Source organism: Artemia franciscana, chromosome 21, assembly GCF_032884065.1.
Source record: "Artemia franciscana chromosome 21, ASM3288406v1, whole genome shotgun sequence".
NCBI lineage: Eukaryota > Metazoa > Arthropoda > Branchiopoda > Anostraca > Artemiidae > Artemia > Artemia franciscana.
This window is the reverse complement of record NC_088883.1, coordinates 33750521-33766218: the sequence shown is the minus strand read 5'-3', so window position 1 is coordinate 33766218 and position 15698 is coordinate 33750521. Positions and strand designations below refer to the sequence as shown.

At 34.4% G+C, this 15698-nt stretch overlaps 2 protein-coding genes across 2 annotated transcripts in view; one reads left to right on the top strand and one right to left on the bottom strand.

Moving 5' to 3' along the window:
* LOC136040966 (mitochondrial glutamate carrier 1-like) overlaps nucleotides 1-10259 on the bottom strand; it is a 36524-nt gene extending 26265 nt beyond the window's left edge. Inside the window, exons 1-2 of the mRNA XM_065725435.1 lie at nucleotides 10180-10259; nucleotides 1973-2107 (exon numbers count right to left, since the gene is read on the bottom strand). Coding sequence (XP_065581507.1) covers nucleotides 1973-2107; nucleotides 10180-10202 — 158 coding nt within the window. The 5' untranslated portion in view covers nucleotides 10203-10259. The remainder of the gene's footprint in view (nucleotides 1-1972; nucleotides 2108-10179) is intronic.
* Nucleotides 10260-13876: 3617 nt separating this feature from the next.
* LOC136040734 (GDP-Man:Man(3)GlcNAc(2)-PP-Dol alpha-1,2-mannosyltransferase-like) lies at nucleotides 13877-15283 on the top strand. The gene has a single exon (XM_065725039.1). It carries the CDS (start codon nucleotides 13877-13879, stop codon nucleotides 15281-15283), a length of 1407 nt encoding a protein of 468 aa, XP_065581111.1.
* Nucleotides 15284-15698: the final 415 nt, after the last annotated feature.

Here is a 15698-nt window from a genome sequence, read left to right as displayed (position 1 = left end):
GAACTAAATCAAAAGACATTATGTGCATGCACATTGTCAAAATAGCGTATCTCAAGAATTGATTTGGTTGTTAAGTTGAAACTTTCAGAGAATGCTAAAAAGGGAAGATCATCTCACCAAAAGGCAATATGTGCACACTACTACTGATACTACTGTTACTACTATATTTATTACTTCTACTACTACTACTACTACTACTACTACTACAACTATACTTCTATTGCAACTACTTGTAGGGCTAAGAGCATTGAGATGAAAACTTCAAGAAGTATATGAACGTACAGGTTATCAAAAGGACATATCAGCAATGTCATAGTAATGGCTAATTGTATTAAGTTGAAATTTCCAGGACTTGATGAGAGGGATTTTCTACTGACCAAAAGGCAATAGGCTAAAATTATCGCTGTTAGTAGTCCTAGCGCTATTCAATACTATTACTAGTGATATCAATACTACTACTGTGACTACTAATACAACTATGCTTAAGGGTATGAAGGTGAAATTTTCAAGAAATTTTGAGGGAGGGGGGGGAGATGAGCTCAGGAAAATTTCGTAGCCTGCCATATGACCTGACGACATATCATGGTTCCACGTTTCTGTAACCGCGATATTATTTGACATACGGTAATTTCAGATTCTTTCATTTTGTTGCATAAAGACTGGTATTTTATAACAAGAAAATCCAGCATTCTATTTTTCACAGACCGTAACAGGGGGGGGGGGGGGCTGACCACTACTAGCCAAATATATCGAAGCTTGATTGAAAGGAATAAGAGATGGCATATTGGCTTTTGTTGAGCAGTCTATCTCAACAAGCATACGTTGACAGGTTTCAGTTTTTGGATCATGACTGGTTGTTCATAATGACACGATAACTGGGATCATATGGTGAGTTGTTAGTAGCAATAGTATTTGGAGATATTTTAGGCTATTATCTTTCCCGGAAATACTAAAAAAAACATAAGAAAAGATCTTAGAGCATACAAACTAACGTTTCATGGCATTTGCTAATAAAATAAGCATCTGCAACTGTTATTTTATTTTTTCTGTAGAAATGTCTAGTTGCAGAACAAGGAAAATGATGGAGAGGCAAACGCATGGCCCCGAAGGAGGGAACCGAAAGATTTTTCATCGTTTTGGGATAGAGGCCCAAACAGTTTGAGTACCCTTTGTGAGCATTTTTACATTTTTTGTCTAGTTCGTTTTTCTTTAGAAATCCAGTTTCAAAAATAACAATAGCATTTCGTATTACAAATAAATATTATCAAGTAAAAATTAAGTGTCTAGCTTGAGCTGAAAAGGCAGCAAAAAAACAAATGACACATACTTAAGAAAAATAGACAAAATAGCAGTATTACTGAACAGGGACTTCTCATTATCTTGCTAAGGAGTTGAGATAGAAAATTGAACCATCATGAATGGATATAGAGCCAAACTTACTCCCTGGGAAGGTTTTTTTCCAGTTAAAAAAAAAGGACAACGCTAAAAAAAATAACGCTAGAAGGCGATGTTCATTTTTTTCAAAACTAGCACTTTAATACACTCGTGCCAGTCTCCTATACTCTTAGGCCCAATATAGAGCTGTTAGCTTTGTTATAAAAAAAAAATATCAAGATTGTAGATAATTTAATATTTTTTTTTTAAGAATTAGTTGCCTAATAAATATTGATGTCTGTGGGTATATCTTTTCCCTGGGGCCAGGTATTCCCTTTTCCATCATTTTCATTAATCAGAGACTAGAGTTATATACAGTTTTTTTTTATACTAGTTGAGAAATAACTACAGAGTTATAAAAAACTTTTTTTTCCACAATTACTTTCCAAAAAACCACAAAATGCTTAAAATTTTCTTTTTCATTTAACTCTTTGAGATTCTCAACATATAAGGTGTGAGTAGTTACTATAATTCGCTTAACTCTTCTTCAAAAATAGTAATGTAAGTAGTAAAAAAAGTAAATATTAAATATACAAACATTGATGCATAGAGACGTTCTCCATTTTTCCCAATCTGTTGATTCTGAAGTCTTGTTTTAACTAAATCAATTGGAAAGACACATGAAACACCTATAATTCCAGCTATTCCTCCATTAACAATCTTTGGTAATAATCTGGAAAAAGAAATATACTAAATTAAAACATTTCTCACAGGTGCAACTTAAAGCAATGGGTATCACAGGATATAAGGAATGATTTAAATGCAATTGGAACTTCTTGGGAGGGGGTAAAGCTTGACCCTCTGAATAGACTGGGATGGAAGGAGCATGTATAGCTATGTTGGCTTTAGGCGGCATGATGAATTGTCATGAAGTGAATTGTCAGTTGTAGTGGGAGAATCACGCCTCTCATTCACACGAAAAAAAAAGGTAAAAAGAATTATTACCAAAAGCCTTTAGTGGTGGAAAGACTTCCATAAGATGTCACCGTTTATTACCTATTTTTCAATAGCATCAAATATGCCTAGAAGACGACCCGAAAAAAAAACACCAAATTAATAGCCGTTTCAGCTTTTTCAGGCGTTTACACATAAATTGTTGAAAAACAAAAATTTAATTACCACGAGAGGGACATCAGGATTTTAGAAATGAATAGGTTGGACATGGCCTGTAATCTGTTGGGGACCACTAGTCTAACCAAACACCTAAGAGCTTAAAAGAGTCTTTGGTGCTCAGTTCCAGGTCTCGGCAGTCTTTTGTGCTGGTAAGCTTCAGAATATGCTTCAATTGTTCCAGAATAAGCTTCCAGATAGGGCTGGAAGACTACAATAATCCTTTAGGCAATCACCATTTTTTTTGTATATATAAAAAAAGTAATATTTTATGGATGTCTTTTCAACATTAAAGGATTTCGGCAATAATAATGCTATCTCATGGACATCTGAGAAACAGAGTTCAGTGCTGATGAGAGAGATAGAGATTCTGTGCTACATATATACCTTTTGTCTGCAGTCAGATGCATCTGCGTTGGTGTTGCACGAGTCCTTTGCGCAATTTCAGAATAACGAAAAATAATTAAGTGTTTCTTGCAATATCTTAAAAAGAGAAGGATGTTGCAAAGCCCTATTAAAAACCAAATTTAAGGCTTATAGCTTCCCTCACTCTTGTCCTGGAAAATGCACAGGTACAGGTTTTTTTCTTTGCAAAAAATTAGCAATTTTAAAATTGAGTGGTACTAATAAAAAAAAATATCTTAATTTTTACTTGCAATTTTCTAATTTATTTGCAATTTTAAAGAAATTAAAAATTGTACTGAATTAAAAAAATGAATTGGTGATTCTTTGCTGCAAAAGCAAATAGACTTAACTAATAGACTAAGAAAGAAATCCAAATAAAATCCTTTGGCTCTATGATTTGAAAAAAAAAATGTATCTTTTGCCTTTATGTTCTTATGTACTCTGAAATATTTCTGATTTCCTGAATAGGACCTTAAAATAAATGAAGACCTACAAAAAAAATTTCAATTCAAAAATGAAAAATCTAAGGGTGGGGGTGGAGGAGTCTGTCTAGAACCAGCCTGGAACACCTTCAGTACTGCTCAGTTTATTCCTTGTGAACATCACCACAGCATAAATATATATACCAACAGTAGCAAAAAGTTTCTTCAAAAATAACACATCATAGCACACTGAATGGGAGGTTCCGAGTACATCAGAACAATAGTTTCAATTGCGACTTGGCATTGGATCAGATCATTCCGTTGTAATGAGCTAAACATTTGTCATTGTGTGAAGAGGCAGTCATGAAGAGACTTCTAGATTAATTGAGACTATAAGACATTCTGCTAATGTTCATATATATATCTATGCTGTAGAGCATCACCCTCAGTCAATCCTTCATAATTTTCATACAGATAATTTCATAAACCACACTGGTCTGCCATAACATAAAGAAAGAAAACGGTCAAAAATGGGGTTTTTAAAGGCCAAATGAAAATACTGAAGGAAAAATGGTTAAAATCAGAAAGCAAGTGACCTAGTTCTCCAATTTATTCCATTGCTGCTTCGCTTGTTTTTGAGTGAATGAATTTTTTCTTTTATTTCTCAGTTGTTCATTAGTATCCATTTATGGCAATTCATATTTGTTTGTATTTTGTGCAAATTGCGGATAATGGCGAATAACTCACTTTATTGTTTGTTAGGTATTTGATTTTAATTCTATTAATTTTTGGTCTTTTATTGAATTGTATTAAATTTTTTTTGGCGGTTTTTTTCATTGGTTTTGTTGTGCATTCTATGCTTCTTTTATGGTTTTTGTTTTTTTCCTTGATCATAATATTTTGTTTGCACTGAAGAAGAGAGGCGGATGTTCTCTCGAAATATTCACTTTCTGCGTTTTCTTCAGTATTTTCATTTGGCCTTTAAAAAACCCCATTTTTGATCGTTTTCGTTCTCTATTGGATGGTCCAACTTTATTTTCACAGAGCAACGTAAATATGAAGAAATGAACAAAAACAGTACCCAGATAATTTTTAGCAATGCTACTAAATGTTCTGCTTTTATAAAATAAAAAAGAACGGTCCAAAAAATAAACATATATGAACAACCTGGCAACTCTAAGGACTATGGTTCAAACCAGCTTGTCACAAGGTACCCAAAGAAGAGAGGGCCATAAAAAAATATATCCAGAACATATAGCTTTACACTTATGCTTTGGCTGCAGACAGGTTTATGCTGTGACGAGTTGTAGTTTTGGTTGTATGTCATGTTATTATATATGAGTTGGGTTTTTAATGTTATTACTAGGCTATACTTCATTTTGAATCAATAAATTAAAGGTTATTTAAAAAAAAACTGCTCAAAAGCCATATTTGTTTCTCATAAAAATAGATGCAAGGATTGAAATTAAAATAGTACAGAATATAATTGTACGACACAGTTAGTTTCCCCTACATTCCCTACATTAAATCCTTCTGGAAGATTCTTATACTGGCTGAACATTTGACCACTTTCTTCTGTTACACAAATACCTACTGAGATATCAAAGCTCATCAACAGTCTTCATATAGCAGATAATACTATAGCTGATGCTAAACTTATAGTGAAACACAGTAAAAAGATTTAAGAACATGCATGGAACCCAGTGTGGAAAAAGTGGGGTAGCATGGAAGCTGTGCTACTTGGCAGTTTTCATGAAAACGTTAATGATAACACAACGCAGTAATGACACTATTGATATTTCTATGTTTCATAGAATAGCTCTTGAGTACATTCTGTTTAACAGACAAGTGCCATTCTTTCTTTGAGACTTGTCTTCAGTAGTGAAGTATTTGTCATTCAGAAATGTTGTACTGGTGACAGGGGTCATTGCTACCAAAGGGAAGGACATTACACTTTCATATGTTGAACTCAAGTTGCCAGTTTTGTGCCCTGGTTTAGATTTTAAGAAGATCACATTGCATGCTTTCTAAATATGTGGGCCTAAACAGATTGTAGCTGTTGGCATAGAAAGTGATAATAGAAACCAGTTTCCCTTCCTAGATCAGTTATGATTTGCTTTTTTTTAGTGAGAAAACTACAATGTACATATATATTTATACATATGGTTAGGGGTTATGTTAAGTATTTAATATAATGTGTTCTGTGTAGCCTGCTTTCCATAATTCTGTTTCTGAAGTATTATATTATCATCATGTTTTGGTATATTTCATTAGGATTACCTTAACTTCACTTATTGAGTGTATTCTGGGTATCATGGGTCTCAACATGAGTTTTGTCACAGAGCAGTGTATTTTAAGTTTAGTTATTTCCTTTTTTTTAATTAAACCCAATTGAACCTTGAACCTAACCTTCTGTTTAATAGACAAGCACAAAAAGAAATCTAGGAAAGCTGATAAAAGGACAATTAGTTACACAGCAACTAGCAATATGCAGTCACAAGAGGGCATTCAAGCCTTGATCCAGTCAAATGCAACATAACTAGCCACTCTTGCAAACTCAAGCTGAAATAGCAATTACACCTATAGCTGTATCCTTTAAGTCGAAACTTGGAACGGAATAGAATAGAAAGTCATTGAAATATGAGGATGACAGTCTGTCTTATTCAACTACCTATTGATAGCAACTTTGTCATATGAGTGTCTTGCTAGGAAACTGATATCACTTCTCATACCTAATCATCTTGTATGCTCTTTTTGAAGTTACTGTTTTATGGCAGTGTTGGCTTCAAAACACCTAAGAATGATCATCATAGGCCACACCTACCTTGTGCTCACCATTACCAAGGAGACTTAAATTGTATTTTTCCAGCAGACCTCTGTTATGGTCTGTCACTGGGATGTAGCATAGTGACAACATTTCATCATATTTGAAATAAAGCAGAAAAGATTTAATATGGACCTTAATTTTGCTTCAAAATGGAAATTCAGGTAATTAAGTGTGAAATTCTAGATTCATCTTAATAGGCAGCTGACTAGCCTTCTACCAGTTTCTATTTCTCCCAAAAATGCTGTTTTGGTGACCTTTTACAACCTGGGCTATGCTTTGCATAAGTCAAACAGGTAAAATTCTAGTTGAGTGACTTCTTGCTATCTCAGAAAAAGGTTAGGTTAGGAAAATGAAACCTTCAGGGATGGGTCTACAGGCTAAAGTATGTCCCAGGAAGGTGTTTTGAAGTACCTGACTCAACTCCTTCTCCCTCTAGAGGGCCCTGAAATTTGCCTACATGACAGGTCTATACCAATTAAAACTTTGACAAAACAACATTTTACCTTAATTTTCAGTTACTAGTTGCTTTTTCTCTGCCTTTAGTTCTGAAAATGCAATTCCTGCTATTTGAGTAGAATTTTGAGCCATATCAATGTTTTTTTTTTCAAAATTTGAGGAAATGTATTTGCATATCTTAAAAACCTTATAAAATGGGATTGAGCAAAGTTATGAAGCTGAAAACAATTTTGTTGTACTTCAATTAAGCAGAAGATCTATTTTGCAAGGTTTCACTTTTATAACACACATATTTTCAAAGGTCAGGGCCCTCTAGATGGAGAAGGAGTGGAGGTAGTTGCTTCAAATACCTTCCCAGGACATACTTTAGTCTGTAGATTCATCCCTGAAAGTTTCATTTTCCTAACCTAAACCCTTTCTGAGATAGCAAGAGGTCAATTAACTAGAATTTTACCGTCTGTTTTGCAAGGTTTCACTTTTATAACATTCATATTTTTAAAGGTCATCAAAGGCCAGGGGCCTTTAGAAGGAGTTGAGGTAGGTACTTCAAAATACCTTCCTGGGACATACTTTAGCCTGTAGACCAATCCCTGAAAGTTTCATTTCCCTAACCTAACCCCTTTCCAAGATAGCAAGAAGTCAATCAACTAGAATTTTACTATCAAACCTTGCAAAATGGACACTCTACCTCAAATGAGCAGATCAAAACTGTTTGGACCATTACACTTTGGCTTAATCCTAATTTAGGCTATATGGTTTTAAAAATATATAAATTTATTTATATACTAGCTGTTGGTGTGGGCACTTTGCACCCCCAAGCACATAAGTTGCTATGTGCCATATTAGTTACACACCATTGTAGTTGTGTCCCACCTGTGAATATATATATATATATATATATATATATATATATATATATATATATATATATATATATATATATATATATATATATATATGTTTTTAACAATATAAAACTTGCAAACATACAGTATTCTTTGCTGTCCTATTGTCTGTGCATATAAATAGATTGTCAGGTTTACCGACTCTTGAACATGCAACATATAATTGTCCATGGGAGAACAATCTGTATTCAGATCTATACTACATTTTTCTAATGATTGCCCTTGGGCTTTGTTGATGGTAATTGCTAGTCAAATATTCCCTGTGTCCCAATGGTTATTTGTATATCCCCCATGTGCCCTTCCAGCATCCCCATTGTAGTTGTGTCCCAGTCGTCATTTGTGTCCTGGTGTCTTGGTCTGTATCTTCTCTTTGAGTGTCCCGGTCATCATTTATATTCCCTGTGTCCTGCTTGTCATTTGTATCCCAGTCTGTAATTTCTCTTTGAGTGTCCTGGTTGTCATTTATATTCCTTGTGCCCCAGTGTCCCATTCTGTAACATATGACAATAGATCAATTGTTTTGTAACTTTGTTCACAATCCCATTCTACACATGTAGAAATAGAAGCAGTATGATTAGGTGAAGGCATTCCCAAATGCCTGAGAAGTTTGTTTGCAATAGATAAGCACTAATCTTCAATCAAAACGAAAGAGCAGGTATAAATTTCTGTTGGTATCATATACAAGCATTCAAAATATATACATGATGTCATTATGCTCAATCTTTATAATGATGTCAGTCAACAAACATGACATCAGTCAACACACAAACAACTTATTTTTATATATTTACTAGCTATTAGGGTGGTGCTTTGCACCACTCCAACACCTAGTTGGTGCGCTTTGCACCCCCCCCCAAGCCCCCCTTGCATGTAAGTTGTTACATGCCATATTAGTTACGTGCCATTGTAGTTGTGTCCCTGTGTCCCATCTGTGTATATAGATAGATATATATATGTTTTTAACTAACGTGGCACCCCAACACCTAGTTGGTGGGGGTGCTTTGCACCCCCCCCCCCCAAGCCCCCCTGCATGCATAAGTTGTTATGCACCATATTAGTTATGCACCTTTGTAGTTGTGTCCCTGTGTCCCACCTGTGAATATATATATATATATATATATATATATATATATATATATATATATATATATATATATATATATATGTTTTTAACTACATAAAACTTGCAAATATACAACATTCTTCACTGTCCCATTGTCTGTGCATATAAATAGATTGTCAGGTTTACAGACTCTTGAACATGCAACATATAATTGTCCATGGGAAAAACAATCCGTATTCAGATCTATACCTCATGATTCTAATGATTGCCCTTGAGCTTTGTTGATGGTGATTGCTAATCAAACATTCTCTGTGTCCCCGTCTTCATTTGTATATCCCCCTGTGCCTCCTGGCATCCCCATTGTAGTTGTGTCCCTGTGTCCCAGTCATTTATATTCCCTGTGTCCCAGTCATTTATATTCCCTGTGTCCTAGTCATTTATATTCCCAGTGTCCCAGTCGTCATTTGTGTCCTGGTGTCCCAGTCTGTAATTTCTCTTTGAGTGTCCATATGATGAAATAAATTTTTTGCTTTTTTGCTTTTATTCTTTTTAGTTTTTTTGTTTTTTACCTTTTTTTAGTTTTTTTTCTTTTTTCTTTTTAGTTTTTTTTTGTAGTTTTTACCCTTTTTTATTAGTTTTCTTTTTCTCCTTATTTTTCAGTTTTTTTCCTTTTTTAGCTTTTTTCCTTTTTTAGTTTTTTTTCTTTTTTACTTTTTTTTCTAGTTTTTTTGTAGTTTTTACCTTTTTTTAGTTTTTTTATTAGTTTTTTTTCTTTTAAGTTTTTTTGTAGTTTTTACCTTTTTTAGTTTTTTTTCTTTTTTAGTTTTTTACCTTTTTTAGTTTTTTTTTCTTTTTAGTTTTTAAAGTCAAGGTTCAAACCTGGAGCCTCTCAAACCTAGAACCTGGAACATAATGTGTTACCAACTCAGCTACATTGGCTTGAATACTTTCATTTTTGAATTGATATATGACAGAAATAATTCAGACATCATACGTGGACAGACAGACAGACAGACAACTTATTTTTATATATATAGATATATAAAAAGAAAACTTTATATGGCTGAAAATTCAACTACAATAACAGTACCCTAATTGCATCTTCTAAGTTTAAGAAGTGTTTGAAAACTGAAGGTTAAGGTAGCCTAATACATTTTTGTCAGAATTAAGACCCATCATGCTTAGACCTGTTAGATATTGTTAGACCATCGGAAGTTAAACCTGTCACAAAAGGAAACTTTTTAGCCCTATAAATATGAGAATAGCCTTATGCACATTAGTATCTTGGCCATACCTTCTCAGGAGCCATTTTAAGCCCTGGTTTCATTCTTAAGAGCTTGATTCATCTAACTAGCCTAAGCTAGGCAACTTTCCAGTATTGCAAGAAACTCTTAATCTAGAATTTAATGATACTGGGTTATCTCCATATTAGTAAGATCTTTCTTTCAAAGGAGCCAGGTCTGGGTCAAATTGGGGTGCTTTATATTAAACTATCGGTAATACAGACTGTCTCTAATCTATAACAACTAATCATGAAAACAAGGTACAAGGATTTACTTAAAGTCGTGACCAGTTGACATTTATAGACTATTTTCTGAATTTGCGTGCTTAAGGCAGTAATTTCTTCTGGTTCTTCATGATCTACGGGTAATCGGCGATGTCAAATTGTTATCTATGCTAATGGGCCTTTGACATTGCTATGCAAGAAATTAGGATACAGATTGTATGTACGTAGTATGTTTTGATTTGGTTCAGCTTTCACTACAACATTTCCTCAAATTTTTACTTCAATATCCTCAGCATTGGTAGTACTCGCTACAAATTCAGTAGTCGCAGTGGAAGTGATAGCACTAGAAGCTGTGGTAGTAGTAGCATGCAAAAATTACATTTTTGGGCAATTTATCATCCCCTCATCATTTCCTAAAAATTCCACATTAATTCATTCAGTCATTGCCAAGTTACACCCTTTTGACAGCCAGTATGCATATATCATGTTTTGATTTAGTTCAACATTCCCCTTGTTAATCTCTCAAAAGCATGCCTGAATGTATCCCGCTCTCTTCTGAACAATCAAAACTATAGATAAATCATGTCCTTTAAGAATTGACTTCTTCAAGCTTTAATCATTATCAAACAATATTTCTCTTCTTTAAGATATCAATTGCTGCCTTAAATATCTTACAACCAATTTCCCATGGCAGCTTAAAATCCAGGATAGCTGTATAAGTATTTAGAATCTTAGCCAAGGAGCATAAACGCTTAAGAGCAATAGTCTCCTCACTCTGAGCCTGGCAATCAAATAATATATGCTGGATTGCTTTGTCTGCTGAAAAGCAGACTCGGCATAAAGGGGAATGATGTAGCTTCCAATTAAATAATAAGCTATTTAGAAGTAGGTCACCTGATTTCAGCCGGTAATATATTATTATATTATTACTCTTGTATGAAATTGAGATAAAATTAATTTACTGTGATTAACATTGGATCTTTGCCTGATAATATCTCGTGAATTGAGGTCAGAGGAAGGAATAGGAATTAACATAGAAGGCTTTGCTGCTAGAGAATCAGCCATATCATTATATTTGATGCCTTTATGACTTGGAACATGTTGAAAATAAACCTCATTTCCGTTGATCTTAAGATTAAGAAGCTGCCTTCTAATATTATATAAATTCTTACCATTGGCAATTCTATTAACATTTTGGATCAATAGTAATGCTGATTTGGATTCAGAGAGACAGAGTATATTTTCAGTTTACATGTTATAATTTATAAGTGCGTCCAAGTCCAGGCAAATGGTACATAATTAAGCAGACAAGATAGAAGATCCCAATGGGAGAGGAGAATAGATGTTCAAATTCAGGGATGGGATACATGCTCCTGCTTCAGCTCTTTCCCTCTGGACAAATCCATTTGTATATATTTTTCTATAGTTGGGGTACGCCTTTGAAATCCGTTCAGCCAAAATAGTCAGGATCTCGTAATTAGGTATCAAGTGTTTACTAATAGAGATAAGTTCTACTTGACAACTTGGAGGACTCGTTTCCCATGGAGGGGACTCAGTAAAGGGACATGCATAAAGCGAATTTGGATTCCAGTTTGGGACCTCCAGTTGAAACTGATTCCATGATGAATGGACATTGGGGCAGGCTGACTTCCCAGCAAACTGACTTCTCAGCTTTCCTTCCTCTCTTTGGGTACTAAAAGTTCAAAAATGCCGACCTTTTGTCAATGACAAATACTATGTTTAGACAGTGGATGAATTCAATAGCTTGCAGCCCTTCTGCCAAGGGTTTTGGAGGAAGGGGGACGGCTGGCATCCCCAAAGACAAACCTACTGGACTTTTTAACTCTGCTGTACAAAATAGCTATCTTGAAATTTTGATTGTATGTGAACGGAGATTTGTTGGGCGTTAAAAAGGGGCTCGTTTCCCTCCAATCACTTTTGAGTTTTAAAAGGACACTAGAGCCTTGAATTTCCAATCGAATTAGCTTATTCTAAACTTTTCTCAACAACTCCTCCTTTACAACGTGAAAAGTTGCAAAAAATACATAGTGGACAAATTGCTCTTTACTTAAGCAGCGCTAATTAATGATTGCATGGTCTAATTGTGTTGTCACATTCACAGCTTCAAAAGAATATGCAAAAGAATATGTTTGCCCTTATTTTTACAATGTCATTCGCTCTCCAGGAGTACTTCAAGTGAACCTGAAACTGAATGAAACATAAGAGCAATGCCAACAAAATCTGGAAGAAAATAAAATCAAAGATTAGTAGTAAACTAGTAAACCTGTATGAGATTAAAATTGTCAGGCCTCTGTGAAATGAAGCTTTACCATGAACAACAGAATAGGTTGTACTTCAGCTAGTTTATTAGAAGTCATCAGCTCTCTTGTGGGTTTTCAAACGAATCTGAAACTGAATAAAACATAGTAGCAATCGCAAAAAAATCTGGAGGAAATTAAAATCAAAGATTAGAATCAAACTAGCAAACCTGTATGATACTAAAACTATCAGACCTCTCTGAAATGAAGCTTTCTATCAATAACAGATTGAATTATATTTCAGTGTGTTTGTTAAAATTCATCGGCCCTCTAGTGAGTTTTTCAAAGGAATCCGAATTCGAATTAAACATAATAGCAATTGCATCAAAATCTGGAGGGAAATGAAATCAAAGTATCAGATTAACGACGCTTCTTGACTACTAAGGTTCCTGCGTCGGCCCTGCAGTGCAGTCCTGCAGCGTGATTCGATCTCTGGGTCCCGTATTACCAAGCTAAGGTCAAATCCACTGCGCCACCACAGGACGAATGAAATCAAAGTGTAGCACCAAACTAGCAAATTTGTGTGAGCTTAAAATTGTCAGACCTTTATGAAATGAAGCCTTCCCACGAATAAAAAGGGGACTATACTTCAGTTTGTTTGTTACAGGTCATCAACCCTTTAGTGAGTTTTTCAAACAAATCCGAAATTGAATAAAACATAATAGTAGTCGCAATAAAATCTCGGGGAAAATGAAATCAAAGTAGCAAATATACATGAGATTACAATCGTCAGACCTCTATAAAATGAAGCTTTCCCATCAATAAAAGAGTGAATAATACTTCAGTTTTTTGTCAAAAGTCATCGGCCGTCTAGTGAGATTTTCAAACGAATCCAAAACTGAATAAAACACAATAGCAGTCGCAAAAAAATCAAAAGGGAAATGAAATCAAAATGTAGCTGTAAATAGCAAACCTGTATGAGATAAAAATTTTCAGGCCTCTCTGAAATGAAGCTTTGCCATCATTAATAGAGTGAATTACACTTCAGGGTGTTTAATAAAAGTCATCGGCCCTCTAATGACTTTTTCAAACGAATCCGAAAGTGAATAAAACATAAAAGCAATCGTAAAAAAATCGGGAAGAAAATGAAATCAAAGTGTAATAGTAAATTAGCAAACCTGTATGAGATTACAATTGTCAGACCTCTATTAAATGAAGCTTTCCCATCAATAAGAGAGTGAATTATACGTCAGTTTTTTGTTTATTAAAAGCCATCAGCCCTTTAGTGACTTTTTAAAACGAATCTGAAACTGAATAAAACATAATAGCAATTGCAAAAAAATCGGGAGTAGAATAAAATCAAAGAGTTGTAGTGAACTAGCAAACATCTATGAGATTTAAATTGTCAGAACTCTATGAAATGAGACTTTCCCATGAATAACAAAATGATTTATACTTAAGTTTGTTTGTACTCATAATCATTTTGAAAATGATTTTATTTGTAGTGACGAAAATTTTCGTTTGCACACTTGTGTTCTTTTTGATTTTACTTGGGATAATAAGAGTTTATTTGAGACAGCTGAAAAAGCGACATTACAAAAAAAAACGAGGACCAACAATAGGTATATTTCATCCATATTGCGATGCTGGAGGAGGTGGGGAAAGAGTTCTGTGGTGTGCAGTCAGAGCAATTCAGGAGCGTTATGAAAATCGGAATATATCCATTATAATTTACACAGGTGATCATGTTTCTCCAGAAATATTGCTTTCAAATGCAAGGAGAAGATTCAACGTTAAAATAGAAAAACCGATAACGTTCAAGTATCTACGGTTAACGCGTTTCGTAGAAGCAGCCAGATATCCTGTTTTGACACTGATGGGCCAGAGTCTTGGCTCTCTTCTACTTGGATTTGAGGCCATGATTCTACACATACCAGATGTGTATATAGACACCATGGGGTATGCATTTACTTTCCCAATGTTCAAAGTACTGGTAGGATCAAAAATTGGGTGCTATGTTCATTACCCGACAATTAGTAAAGACATGCTGATCAATATTGACACAAACATGGCAGCATACAATAATAGAGGAGCAATTTTCAGGTTTATTAAACTTATTTATTATAAAACTTTTGCTAAGTTATATGGATTTGTTGGAAGGTTTGCTGATGTTGTTATGGTAAACTCTTCTTGGACAGAAAATCATATAAACTCTATGTGGAATATACCATCTAGAACAAAAAAAGTTTATCCACCATGTAATGTAGACGAATTTTTGAAAATTAAAGCAATTCCTGATTCACAGAAGCGGATGATAAATATTGTAGCTGTTGCCCAGTTTCGACCTGAAAAAGACCATCACTTGATGATTATGTCATATTTTAGTTTGTTGCAAGTTATACCTGACGAGCTGAAAGAACGAGTACGACTTATTTTTGTTGGGAGCTGCCGTAATGAAATTGACGAAAAACGAGTTGAAAACTATAAGGACCTTTGTAAACATCTTTCTATTGAAGATTTTGTCAAATTTAGAGTAAATGCGACCTTTGATGAGCTGAAAACAATTTTACAAGAAGGAACTATTGGAATTCATACTATGTGGAATGAACACTTTGGAATTGGTGTTGTTGAGTGTATGGCAGCTGGATTAATAATGGTTGCTCATAGATCGGGTGGGCCTAAATATGACATTATAGTCAATAGTGGTGATAATCGGAATGGGTTCTTAGCAGAGTGTGAAGATGAATACTCCAGCATCATATTACAAATACTAAATATGTCAGATACTGAGCGTCGAGAAATAAGAGAAGCAGCTCGGTCATTTGTTGATAAATTTTCGGATCTAAGTTTTCAGGAAGGATTCTTAAGAGAGATTGCAGTATTGCTGGAAACCTAGATTTTCTTCTTCTTTTTTCTTGTAAATTTATTTTTAGGTTAAATTTATTATTGCTTAAAAAAAATCTTCACTACGAAATTCAATGTCGCCAATTTTGACGCTTCCAGGATTGGAAAAATAGTGGAGCATAGTAGAAAAGTTGAAATTTTGGAATTTCTTCTTGCCTGTGTGGCTGCATATTCATCTCTCAGAGCAGATTGGCTTAAGTGGAGCCATAAGTATTGCCTGAAATGATCCAGTATCTGTGATGGTTTAAATTTTTTTTTGAATATTTTTAGGCTTTTTTCAAATGTGTCCCTCTTCAACTCTTACTATTCTATAAATATTGAAAAGTATCACGAGTCTTTTGTATTTTTGGCAAGTTTTGTATAGCCATTACGGCTATACATTTACGATTCCATGTGGTTTTTGTTGA